This window comes from Hordeum vulgare, chromosome 2H (genome assembly GCF_904849725.1).
Source record: "Hordeum vulgare subsp. vulgare chromosome 2H, MorexV3_pseudomolecules_assembly, whole genome shotgun sequence".
NCBI classification, from domain to species: domain Eukaryota; kingdom Viridiplantae; phylum Streptophyta; class Magnoliopsida; order Poales; family Poaceae; genus Hordeum; species Hordeum vulgare.
In genome coordinates, this window is record NC_058519.1 from 91,730,945 (window position 1) to 91,744,436 (window position 13,492).

A 13,492-nucleotide genomic window follows, 5' to 3' on the forward strand; every position below is an offset into this window, starting at 1 on the left:
TTGGTTTTACAAGAAGAATATTCACATCACAATGTCTTACAAGCAAAAGGAGTATTGGCCCGTAGAAATTTTGAAAATGATTCAAACAGAAACAAAAATTAAATATAACACTTACAAGAAAAATGAGCATCGGCCTGTTGAAAAATTGGTCATGATCAAGACAAAAAAACAAATTTAATTGTAACCAAAATATCGATAGGGTAGTTTTTTTTTTTTTTTGGCAAGAATCCAAAACACCCTAGAAACAGCTTGAGCTGATCCACAACCGAGCTGAGAGAACGGACCAGTTCCACCGTGTACGTATGACGTATCAACCCCACAGCCAGGTCTACCCAGCGCCCGTGCGCCGCGGACCCTTTTGTCATACTCGCCAGTCGCCACCAAACCCTGAAAAAAAAAAATACCTTTCCACGTAAAAAGACTCCACAAAAACCCGGTCTCCAAATCTACCCCGCATCCCCCCTCCACCTTCCCTCGCTCCATCGCCGTCCCGTCTCGTCGCCAACCACCAAATCCCTCGCCACCCCCACCAACCCTCCCCCCTTCCCCTCCTCCCCGCCGGCCGCCGGGTATATAAACCCCGACCGCCACCCCCATTTCCCCCAGACCACACGACTCGCCCTCCTCCGCACAGCAGCCCCACCTACCGACCCGCTGCGCATCTCGCCCCTCCTCTCCCCTCCCCTCCCGCCGCAGCAATGGCGCTCGCCACCAACTCCGCCGCCGCGGCCGCTGCGGCCGCCGCGCTGTCCGGCGGCGCGGCCCAGCCCCGCCGCGCGGGCTTCCTACCGCTCAAGCGCCGCACCATCTCCGCGGTGCACGCCGCCGACCCCGCCCGGAGCGGCGGCGCGTCCGTCCCGGCGGCCGCCAAGACCTCGTCCCCGACCGTGGCGCCGGAGGCCGCCGCCGCCGCGGCAAAGCCCGCGAGCTGGTCCGTCGACAGCTGGAGGAAGAAGAAGGCGCTGCAGCTGCCCGAGTACCCCAACAAGGAGGAGCTCGACACGGTGCTGAAGACCATCGAGACCTTCCCGCCGATCGTGTTCGCAGGGGAGGCGCGTCATCTCGAGGAGCGCCTCGCCGAGGCCGCCATGGGCCGCGCCTTCGTCCTCCAGGGCGGCGACTGCGCCGAGAGCTTCAAGGAGTTCAACGCCAATAACATCCGTGACACCTTCCGTGTGCTCCTCCAGATGGGCGCCGTCCTCATGTTCGGCGGCCAGGTCCCCGTCGTCAAGGTACACACCGATGATTGCCCAAACCCAATTGAACCTATTTGTCGTTTGATTTGTGAGATCTGATCCGATCTGCTCCATGTTTTTCTTCACATGGTAGGTGGGACGCATGGCTGGCCAGTTCGCCAAGCCCAGGTCCGACAACTTCGAAGAGAAGGACGGGGTGAAGCTGCCGAGTTACAGGGGCGACAACGTCAACGGCGACGCCTTCGACCTCAAGAGCCGCACGCCTGACCCTGATAGGATGATCCGGGCGTACGCTCAGTCAGTGGCGACCCTTAACTTGCTCCGCGCGTTCGCCACCGGAGGCTACGCAGCTATGCAGCGGGTCATCCAGTGGAACCTGGATTTCATGGATCACAATGAGCAGGGAGACAGGTGAGAAAAAAATTATGCCTTTGTCATTCTAATTTTTAGAACAACTTTTGGTGCAGAGCTTGTGCACTTGCTGTCCTGTTAAAATATCATTGTTGAAATTCTTCCACATATCTCCTTATCACGATAAGGCAAGTGATAGGTTGCTGGTACAAGTATTGACCTCTTCTAGTAAAAATGTTGCCGTGACAGTAACAATTGGTGGGCATATCCTTGAGAGTATGACACTTAGTCCTGTTGTTGGGATATGCATATATTTTCAGTTGTAGCTAGCCTCAACAATAAGTAAAGAAATCATTTTGTGCGGTTCCTTCACTGCTTGCCAATGCTTAAACAAGTCACATGGTAGTTCTGGGTTCATCAATCAGTAGTTGGTAGGAGTGGACGAGTGGTCATGTTAGAGTATGTGGAAACTTTCGCTTTAGATGTCCCTTTCTTTCAAGCTGTCTTTCTCTGCACCTAACTGTCTGAATGATTCAACGGGGATTTGCTCATTTTTAGTTGTATGAATCTTCATAGGTATCGCTGTGCTGCAGTATATACTCAGAATATGCCAATAGCCCATGCAATTGGTGTGCGTCCAATTAAATTTTTGACTAAGCCGTGTCTGTTAATATAGTAAATATTTTGTTCAGATGTGTCTAGGTAACTCAAATAATGCATATTCATGAAGTCTTTTTTTTATTTCTCTGGAAAAGATAATGCTCTAACAAAGTTTCTTATTGGGTCATCTTCAGAATAAGGCATAATAAAATGACATGTGCTGATAGGATTTACCAATAAGATCAGATTGCTGATGGACCGCAAAAATGCTATTAGCGTATTTGTAGCTGCTTATCTTACTGTATAGTTTGCAGAATATATTTCTCTAATTGCTGGATCGATCTGTTATCTAATGGTCTAAGTTCTTCTGTGGAATGGTGTATAGGTACCGTGAGTTGGCACATAGGGTGGACGAAGCTCTTGGCTTCATGACAGCAGCTGGACTAGGAATGGACCATCCGATAATGACGACTACTGACTTCTGGACATCCCACGAGTGTCTCCTCTTGCCATATGAGCAGGCTCTTACCCGTGAGGACTCCACAAGTGGCCTTTTCTACGACTGCTCGGCCCATATGGTGTGGGTTGGTGAGCGTACTCGTCAACTCGATGGGGCTCATGTTGAATTCCTCCGTGGCATTGCCAACCCTCTTGGCATTAAGGTCAGTACTGAATTCATTTTAAGATTTGGTCAAGTGAAATCTAAATGCTGTTTCAGTGTGTTTTCGGATGATGAAATTCAAATTAACGTGAATTTGTGGAATGCAGGTGAGCGATAAAATGAACCCTGCTGAATTGGTGAAGCTGATTGACATTTTGAACCCTTCAAACAAGCCGGGAAGGATCACCATAATTACAAGGATGGGGGCTGAGAACATGAGGGTGAAGTTGCCTCATCTCATCCGTGCTGTCCGCAATTCTGGACAGATTGTCACATGGATTACTGACCCCATGCACGGAAACACCATCAAGGCCCCATGTGGTCTGAAGACTCGTCCATTCGACTCCATTATGGTCAGTATCTTTCTACTCTGGATCCTACTGCATTCCTAAACATTTTGGATGAAACTGAAACCCATGATATGACATAATATGGTGTGGTCATTTCTTTCACAATCAAATGTTTTCTGATGATCCAAAATTCATATGAACAATCGAAGCAAAATTTGTCTTGATTGCCCAACTGCCTGGGCAATGAAAGCTGCAAAATAACATACTGTTACACACCGCTGAGGAGTAGCATGTTGAGGATCTTGTGAAGACTACTGCTTTGATTCTTTTATGCATTAGGGCATCAGCATTATAGCCTTAGGTATAACAATCTATTTTTTTTTCTGGGTGCTTATTTTCTGAATGTTGGATGTGCAATCTTAACGGTTTATTGGTAGCCAACTGATGGTTGCCCTCACCGTGACATTTTGCTTGTTGCTCTTCCTGCTGCGCAAATCCCTAAAATATTTTTACTAGAGTGAAGAGCCTAAAATTTGACTCTAAATAAATTGGTTGTAATAGTGAGAAACAACATTTCTAGTAATTACAAGTTTCTTTTGTCTTATATTTACTGCCCTAACATTAACTTTGTGTTGATCACCAGAACGAGGTGCGTGCATTCTTCGATGTGCATGACCAAGAAGGAAGCCACCCAGGAGGCATCCACCTTGAAATGACTGGACAGAACGTAACCGAGTGCATCGGTGGATCGCGGACCGTGACCTTCGATGACCTGGGTGACCGCTACCACACTCACTGCGACCCAAGGCTGAATGCATCACAGTCTCTGGAGCTCGCTTTCATTATCGCCGAGAGACTCAGGAAGAGGAGGATGAAGTCAGGACTCACCAACAACCTGCCACTGCCCCCATTGGCTTTCTAAGAAGGAAGCATCAGGGAGGAGGGGTTAGATAGTTGGCATCTGCAAGCGGTATCCAAATGCGCATTCCATTGAGTTTGTATGGTGGGCTGCTCTTTGCACAAGCTGTATGCTTATGAGGTATTGGTACTTGTCGAGGACAGCAGGGGATAGCGTACTCGTGGTGTTGCACTATGTTTTGTTTCTTTGTTTTTATTTTTGAGTGTTTGATCTGTTTGAGCCTTTGTGATCGGAGAAAATAAAGATAATATGAGTTACCTTGGTTAATTTATTTATTCCTCATTGTTGCATCTAGTCGGTGATGCGAAATCTGTCCTTGTAAACATTGTTTGAAATCATTAACATCTTTTATAAATTCACGAATATTTAATGAAATTGTGAAGGTTTTATTGAATTTTGGGAACACCGTTTCAAATGCACAAAAAATGTTTTTGATAGAAACATTTGTTTAATGCATGAACTTTTTTGAATCAGCAATCATTTTTTGAATAATATATTTTTTAAAAAAATTTAAGAACAATTTTCGAAATCCGCACTGAATTTTCTGAACATCATTTAGAAAGTGCATGAATATCTTCTGAATTCATGAACATGTTTTGAAATCAAAAAACCTTTTTTCACAAAATCATGAACATTTTTTTTGAATCTATGAATGTTTGAGTTATGAACATTTTATGATTCTCAAACATTTTTTCTTCCAATTTTGCTATTTTTTGTACCGAGGATGTTTTGAAAGCCCAAATCTCTCTCTAATAATAAAGCAAATACGGTTTCTGGTCGTCCGTTTTTGAAATTATCTCTAAAGTTTGCATAAATTACACACCATGCCACCGGTAAGTAATAGAAAACGTTTCACAAAGCAAAAAATCTTGGACTGGGCCGGCCCATTAAATAACCTCTTATATTACGCTCTGCACGCTAGGAGAATATCCAGAACACCATATGGGCCGGCCCATGGACAGTTTCCTGCTTTTAGTTCCGTTTATTTATTTATTTTCAGTTCCGTTTTATTTTTTTATTTTAAATAATTTAAAACTTCAAATAATCTTTCAAATTTTAATAAACTGAAAATTATAAATCAACATATTTAAAAAATTAAAATGTTTGTGACTTCAAAAACTGTTTGCAATTTTAGAAAAATGTTTGTACAATAAGAAAAGTCCATGATCTCAAATACAATTCCATGTATTAAAAATTATTAAAGGCATTTAAAAAAATGCTTTCTAATTTAAAATATGTTAATGCATTTAAAAAATCTCACAAAATTTTAAAAATAGCTAATACCTATTTTGATAGTTTCTTTAAAATTTTCCGTTCCATTTTTGTTTATTTAGAATTTAAATAATTTAGAACAACAAAAACTTTTGCATATTAAAAAATAGGAATTATGAATTAAAATGTTGACGAATTTTTATTTTGAAATAAAAATAGGATTAAAAAAAGCACTGGATTTTCAATTTTTTTTTCAAATTCCAAAACAATGTCCATAAATTTAATAAATATATTACTGATCTATAAAAATGTTTGTTTATTCAGAAAACTTCATGCGTTTCAAAAAATGTTTGTGAATATAAAATAAAATCCTCCAACATAAAAAATTATGATCGTTTTTTCTTGAATTGGTCGCCAATTAAAAGAAAATATTTAAACCCGTTCGAAATATAAAAAATATTTATAATTTTTAGTAAATGTTTGTAAATTGTAAAAATTATTCTCGATTTTAAAGTTGTTTTCATATTTGTAAAATTGTTCACGAAAAATCTAATGTATGTAGTTAAACATTAATGCTTCTAAGTCTTTGTGACAATATACCTGTGTGAATTTTAAAGAATTAACTGTTGGATGGATCGGATTATTATTATATGTTTTCTAAACAAAATTCTTGAAATTCAGAATAAACCTTTGAGTTACCAAGATTTTTGACAAACATGATATATATTTTTGGAAAATGTAAAGATTGCTTCAACTTGTGAATAAATTTAAAAGAAGAAACATTTTCTTGCATTTGTGCACAAAATTTCTAAATCAAGCGATGATATGTGAACATAATGTGGTCACCATCATTGAAGATTATTATTATTTTTCTTCCCTGGCAACACACATGCCATTTTGCTAGTTATTTTAAAGAAAACAAGCAAAGACAAAAAATAAAAATTTAAAAAATAAAAGAGACGTGCTTTTTAGAAGTAAAAACAATAATATGAAATGCTAAAAATAAGAATGTCCCGCATCTCACCTGAACCAGTCTAAAAATGCTTGCATGGGGAGCGGGGGTGCACGTCTACTCACTAAGAGAGCATCTCTAGCAAACACCTTCCCCCACCCCCCATCCCACATCCCACATGGGCTAGGGCTAGCCCAAAAATAAGAATGCCCCGCATCCCACATGAGCTAGCCCAAAAATGCTTGCACGGGGAGTGAAGGATGCACGTTTACTCGTTAAGAGTATCTCTAGCAGAACACCCCCCGTGTCTTCATGTGAGTTCTTTTTAGCCAAGCTGTCATCCACGAGACTTGTGATGTTTGCGGAGTAGGAAGAGAGTGTCTTAATTGACAACAAAAATTCAAGGAACTCTTTTACTTCTGCTGCAGTGAAATTGTAACTCAGGTGTAGGTGGAGCAATTTGTCTTCATCTTCTCCTTCATTCATGCGTTCTGACTTATCGCCAATCATATCAAGTCGTGCACCATCATCATCCTTTCTTTTGCCTTTAATCTTGAGAGGAGTAACAAGGATGCTTTGAGAGACGTTCTTTTCTATGTGCATGACATCAATGTAGTGACGTACACTTAGGAACTCCTAGTAAGGTAATTCCCAGAACACTGATATCTTCTTAAACACTTGGTGCTTAGGTGTTTTTTTGACGTCAAACCGGATTCCTTGCCAAGCACAACTTTAATTTCATAACCATGTTGTAGTCCCCATCATAGTCTCTTGGGCCCATTCCTTTCTCCACCGTACCATCAAATTGAGCTGTCATTTTCGGTAAGGGTGATCTCTCCTCAAGGGCCCGCTTTGCCGCAAATACAAGGTATTGCATGAGTTGGAAAAAAATCTACTCGCTGTCCTATCCATGCATGTGACACATCCTACCGGTCCCTTTGTTTTCTGCCCCGAAGTGTTGCCTAATGCCAGCATATCTTGAATGGTGTGTAGCAACAACGCATGTAGTCGGGAAAACTCCTTTGCGTAGGCATCAAACAATTCACACCACGCTCCCACAATGTGAGCAATTTTTCTATGAGTAGCTGAAAGTAAATGTCGATATCATTTCCACGTTGCTTCGGGCCTTGGATAATCATTGACATTGATGGACTTATGGCCCATGAGTATGCCAAAGCGGAGGAAACCCCACTCCAAGACATTTGGGGGGCCGACTGACCCCCTAGGCCGGCCGGCGGCAGGCGGCCCGTTCGACCGTCGCGCTACTGTCCGGCTGGCGACGGCCGGCCCGTCCGGTTGACCCCAACGACAGCCGACGGGTCAACGCCCATCCCATCCACCCGTACCGGCATACGACGAAAAGATAGGACCCCGACGAGGGGCATGCATGGCTACATGGCGCGTTGACAAACCCCGCGTGGCTAGAGGACCTCATGATGCGAGCAGGGCGAGGCTACACGACCCCGGTCACTCCTGAGGCTCACCGGGCGAGCCGGCCTTGTAGAAGGCGTGCGCCTACCCACTCCCCGACGGTGGGGGCGTGCTAACCACTATGGCGCCCGGCCAACGAGCCCCACGCCATATAAGACCCGACAGCCGACTAGCCCCAAGGCCGACCACAGAGTGTGACAGCTAGGGCCCGCCCCCTCTTTTCCCCCATTATTGTAACCATCCGACTGCACTATAAAGCCGAACCTGAGCCCCCAGAGTGAGGGGCTGGCCACCTAGCGAACACTTGATACACAATAAATTCCACACTCAACCGAGGTAGCAAGACCGGTACCGAGAGCTTCTTCTTCCTCCCCACGAACTGCTCGAGGAGCACCTTGTATTCTGACCACCTATAGTCACTCCGACAGGACTAGGGGTTTTACCTCCATCGGAGGGCCCTCAACCTGGGTAGACCTGTGTCATGTGTGGCGCGCCTTCACCCGTTCCCCGAAGCCGTCGGTATCCGTCGGCCCCAAACCATGAACTAAGCCATCCCCTCGCATCTGCCGCGGAAATACCACGATAGTTGGCGCCCAACATGGGTCCGACAACGACGCCATCCAGAGTTATGTTCTGGGCAGGACCCTTCACCACCTCTGGCGAGCGCGTGACACACGACCTGGTCGTGCACTACGGCATGCTCGACTGCATCAACGACACCGCCCATCGCCTCGAGGACGAGGATTTCCCCCTTGGCGGCTCCATTGTCCCCTTCGGCGTGCACGCGTCTACATCTCGGCTGTCCCCATAGAGTACCCCGCCGAGGTGCTTAGCTGCGACGAGGACCGCTCCACCGACCTTGAAGACCTCTGCACTCGTGTAAAGGTGAGTACTGCCGCCTCGCTGGGCGGTACATCAGCGTGGCGGACCCTGCTACACGTAGGAGTGGACACACTGCACGCACCCATCCCGGTTGCGACCGACCCAACGACTGCAACTGTAAAACTCGACAGCCATCGCTAGCGGCTCCTCACGGAGGCGGAAGCACTAGAGGCAACCCAAAGCGAGTTTGAGGCCGCACGGCGCAAGTTCAACGCTGCCCACGACCTCACGTCGGCTGCCGTCGGGCCCAGCCGGCTTGGGGAAGTATGGCGCCGCCGCGGCGTCATCGGCCAGGAGCTGGCCGGCGGCCACCCCATCTATGACACCCCCGTCAAGAACATGAGAGCCGCGCGGGCTGCCGTTAGCGAGCTAGGAGAGCTCGAAGGACCGGTCTATGAGGTGTAGTAGGAGCGCGTCCACGTCCTCGTGGAAGCTGCCAACACGTAGCACGAGCAGCCGACCTAGTCGTCTTGGACCCGTCCGACTCTCGCTCAAGGACAAACAACAACGTTATCGACCCTCGTTGGCCCGCGACTGGCCGATGAGACACGCATCGGGCATCTTCGCATGTCGATGTGAACCATTGCCGTGATAGCCGGCACACGGGCAGACGCGATCGGCAAGACCACAACCCATCGGTTGTGAACAGCCGTGTGAACGAGCCGGCTGGCCAGGGCAACCACCTACCGACATGAAGCAACCTGTGCGAAGAATGAGACTGTGACCCGGTGGCCGAGCAGTCGGCGGCTCGCCGCCCGGTGGACGAACGGGTGGGCCTGCGCCAGCTGGATGACCAGGACGCCCGCTTTTGCCTGGAGTGGCTCGTGAAGTCCCACACCGTCGAGGAAGAAAGCATTGCCGACCCGCCTAGCTTCGGGCCGCGCATCCTGAAGGAACCATTCCCTAAGGGATTCACCTTCGCACGCGACACCCCCAGAGTACAACGATTCAACCAAGGCCGATGATTGGTTGACCGACTACACCACCATTGTAAGCATCACCGGCGACAACAAGCGTGTGGCAGTACACTACCTGGCTCAACACCCTTCCGGCCGACAGCGTCAACGGCTGGCTGGACTTCCAGGAGGCGTTTGTGTGCAACTTCACCGACACGTACAAGCGTCCCTACCGGCCTCGCCAGCTTGACCTCTGTGTCGATGGCCCGATCGAACTTCTCCGCAATTACCTCACGCGATGGACGAAGCTCCACAACTCCTGCGAGGGCGTCCATTGTTGGAAATATGCCCTAGAGGCAATGATAAAATAGTTATTATTATATTTCTTGTTTCAAGATAATTGTTTATTATCCATGCTATAACTGAATTGAATGGAAACATAAATGCATGTGTGGATATATAGAGAAAACCGCGTCCCTAGTGAGTCTCTAGTTGACTAGCCTGTTGATCAAGGATGGATAAGGTTTCCTGGCCATAGACAAGTGTTGTCACTTGATGACGGGATCACACCATTAGGAGAATGATGTGATGGACAAGACCCAAACTATGAACGTAGCATATGATCGTGTCATTTTGTTGCTATTGTTTTCTGCATGTCAAGCATTCATTCCTATGACTATGAGATCATGTAATTCACTGACACCGGAGGAATGCCTTGTGCGTATCAAACATCGCAACGTTACTGGGTGACTATAAAGGTAATCTAGAGGCATCTCCAAAGGTGTCCGTTGAGTTAGCATGAATCGAGACTGGGATTTGTCACTCCGTGTGATGGAGAGGTATCTCAGGGCCCACTCGGTAATACAACATCACATATAAGCCTTGCAAGCAATGTGGCTAAAGAGTTAGTCACGGGATCTTGTATTACGGAACGAGTAAAGAGACTTGCCGTAACGAGATTGAAATAGGTATGGAGATACCGACGATCGAATCTCGGGCAAGTAACATACCGAAGGACAAAGGGAATGGTATACGGGATTATATGAATCCTTGATATAGAGGTTCAACCGATAAGATCTTCGTAGAATATGTAGGATCCAATATGGACATCCAGGTCCCGCTATTGATATTGACTAGAGAGTGTCTCAGGTCATGACTGCATAGTTCTCGAACCCGCAGGGTTTGCACACTTAAGGTTCGGTGACGTCGGTATAGTTGAGTTATAGGTGCTGGTGAGCGAAATTTTGTTCGGAGTCCCGGATGAGATACCGGACGTCATGAGGAGTTCCGAAATGGTTCGTAAACGAAGATTGATATATAGGAAGTTGATATTTGGATTCCGAAAGAATTTCGGACATTACGGGCAGTGTACCGGGAGTGACGAATGGGTACCAGGGGCCCACCAGGTGGGCCCACCACTCCCCAAGAGGGCCACATGGACTTGATGGTGGTGCAATAGCTCTTAGTGGGCTGACTAGTCAACCAAAGAAAGCCCATGGGGTAAAAGTGGAAAAAAAACCAAAAGAGGTGGACAACTTGGGGAGGAGTCCTACTCCAAGTAGGATTGGAGGAGGACTCCTCCTCTCTAGCTTCGGCCGAGCCCAAGGAGGTTCTCCTTGGACTCAAGGCTAGCCCCTCCTTCGTCCTATATATACTGGAGATTTTAGGGTTTTTGAGACACAATTTCAGCCACGTGCAACCCTCTCCTCTAGTTTGTAGTTCCTCCTCTTGATCGGATTTCTGCGGTGCTTAGGCGAAGCCCTGCAGGAATAGATCACCACCAGCACTGGCACGCCATCACGCTGCCGGAGAAATCATCTACTTCCTCGCCTCTCTTGCAGGATCAAGAAGGTGAAGATCGCCATCAAGCTGTACGTGTGCTGAACGCGGAGGTGCCGTCCGTTCGATGCTAGATCGGGACGGACCGTGGGACCAAGGCAATTTGGATCGCGAAGACATTCCACTACATCAACCGCGTTTCTTAACGCTTCCCGCTTAGCGATCTACAAGGGTATGTAGATCCGATCTCTCTCTCGTAGATGATCATCACCATGATAGGTATTCATGTGCGTAGGAAATTTTTTGTTTACCATGCAACGTTCCCCAACAGTGGCATCATGAACTAGGTTCATGCGTAAATGAAATCTCGCGTAGAACACAAAAGTTTTTGTGGGCGTTGATGTTCGATTTTCTGCCCTCCTTAGTCTTTTCTCGATTCAACGATATTGTTGGATTGAAGTGGCCCGGACCAACCTTACTCGTACGCTTACAAGAGACCGTTCTCATCAACCAACATGCAACTTGTTGCATAAAGATGATTGGCGGGTGTCTGTTTCTTCAACTTTAGTTGAATCGAATTTGAGTGAGGCGGTCCTTGGAGAAAGGTTAAATAGCAATTTGCATATCACCGTTGTGGCTTTGCGTCAGTAAGATGCGATCATACTAGATACCCATAGCAGCCACGTAAAACAAGCAACAACAAATTAGAGGATATCTAACTTGTTTTTCGAGGGTATGCATGTGATGTGATATGGCCAAAGACATGATGTGATATATTGGATGTATGAGATGATCATGTTGTAATAGTTAAATATCGACTTGCACGTCGATGCTATGGCAACCGACATGAGCCATAGGGTTGTCTTTAAACTAACATTTGTGCTTGCAAATGCGTTTACTATATTGCTAGGTAGTAGCTTTAGTAGCAATAGCGTAGATAGCACGACAACCTTGATGGCGGCACAATGATGGAGATCATGGTGTGGCGCCGGTGACGATGAAGATCATGTCGATGCTTTGGTGATGGAGATCAAGAAGCACAAGATCATGGCCATATCATGTCACTTATGAATTGCATGTGATGTTAATCCTTTTTATGCACCTTATTTTGCTTAGAACGGCGGTAGCATTATAAGGTGATCCCTGCTACTGCAACAAAAGATCTTCCAACGGTGCCAGAAACAAACGTGTTGACGGGAGACTATTCTTGTCTTGATACTCCTCAGCAACGGCGCGAGGAATCCTTCTGCTACGGCTACGCGTTTAGGGACTTCCTTGGCAAATATACAAAGGATTCCCCCGTGGCCTTGGAGCCTTGCATTGGTGTTCCCTCGAAGCGGAAAGGGTATGTAGCACAGCGGCGGCAAGTATTTCCCTCAGTTTTGAGAACCAAGGTATCGAAGCAGAGGAAGGATTGCGTCAAGTCACAAGTACCCGCACAAACACAAAGAGCTTGCACCCAACACTATGAAGGGGTTGTCAATCGCTTATAGATTGTTTGCAAAGTGAGAACTGAAAGCAACAAAGAAAACAAAGCAAAGTAAAAGTGAAAGTGGAAACGATAGTTGTGAATAGACCCGGGGGACGTAGTGTTCACTAGTGGCTTCTCTCATGAAAGCAAGTAGACGGTGGGTGAACAAATTACCGTCGAGCAATTGATAGAACCGCCCAAAGTCGTGACGTTATCTAAGGCAATGATTATATCTATAGGCATCACGTCCAAAACAAGTAGACCGATACTTTCTGCATCTACTACTATTACTCCACACGTCGACCGCTATCGAGCATGCATCAAGTGTATTAAGTCCAAAAGAACAGAGTAACGCCTTAAGCAAGATGACATGATGTAGATGGACAATCTCATATCTACGATAAAAGCCCATCTTGTTACCCTTGATGGCAACAACACGATGTGTGCCTTGCTGCCCCTTCTGTCTCTGGGAAAGGTCACCACACGGTATGAACCCAAAACCAAGCACTTCTCCCATTGCAAGAATCATAGATCTAGTTGGCCAAACAAAACCCAAGACTCAGAGAGACTTACAAGGATATCAAATCATGCATAACAGAAATCAGCAAAGACTCAAATATAATTCATAGATAATCTGATCACAAATCCACAATTCATCGAATCTCGACAAACACACCGCCAAAGAGGATTACATCGGATAGATCTCCATGAAGATGATGGAGAAATTTGTATTGAAGATCCAAGAGAGAGAAGAAGCCATCTAGCTACTAACTACGGACCCGTAGGTCTGAAGTGGACTACTCACGAGTCATTGGAGAGGCCATGATGTTGATGTAGAAGCCCTCCAACTCA

At 46.2% G+C, this 13,492-nt stretch overlaps 1 protein-coding gene across 1 annotated transcript; it reads left to right on the forward strand.

Moving 5' to 3' along the window:
* Nucleotides 1–525: 525 nt before the first annotated feature.
* LOC123425251 (phospho-2-dehydro-3-deoxyheptonate aldolase 2, chloroplastic) lies at nt 526–4,292 on the forward strand. Its single transcript, XM_045108929.1, has 5 exons — nt 526–1,232; nt 1,330–1,607; nt 2,533–2,809; nt 2,916–3,161; nt 3,742–4,292. Exons 1-5 carry the CDS (start codon nt 699–701, stop codon nt 4,018–4,020), a joined length of 1,614 nt encoding a protein of 537 aa, XP_044964864.1. The 5' UTR covers nt 526–698; the 3' UTR covers nt 4,021–4,292.
* Nucleotides 4,293–13,492: the final 9,200 nt, after the last annotated feature.

Bases quoted from the DNA above. Each gene is read 5' to 3' on its own strand.
- LOC123425251 (XM_045108929.1), top strand. From the start codon at position 699: ATGGCGCTCGCCACCAACTCCGCCGCCGCGGCCGCTGCGGCCGCCGCG. The intron at 1,233-1,329 runs GTACACACCGAT...TTCACATGGTAG, and splicing joins GCCAGGTCCCCGTCGTCAAG to GTGGGACGCATGGCTGGCCA. The intron at 3,162-3,741 runs GTCAGTATCTTT...GTTGATCACCAG, and splicing joins GTCCATTCGACTCCATTATG to AACGAGGTGCGTGCATTCTT.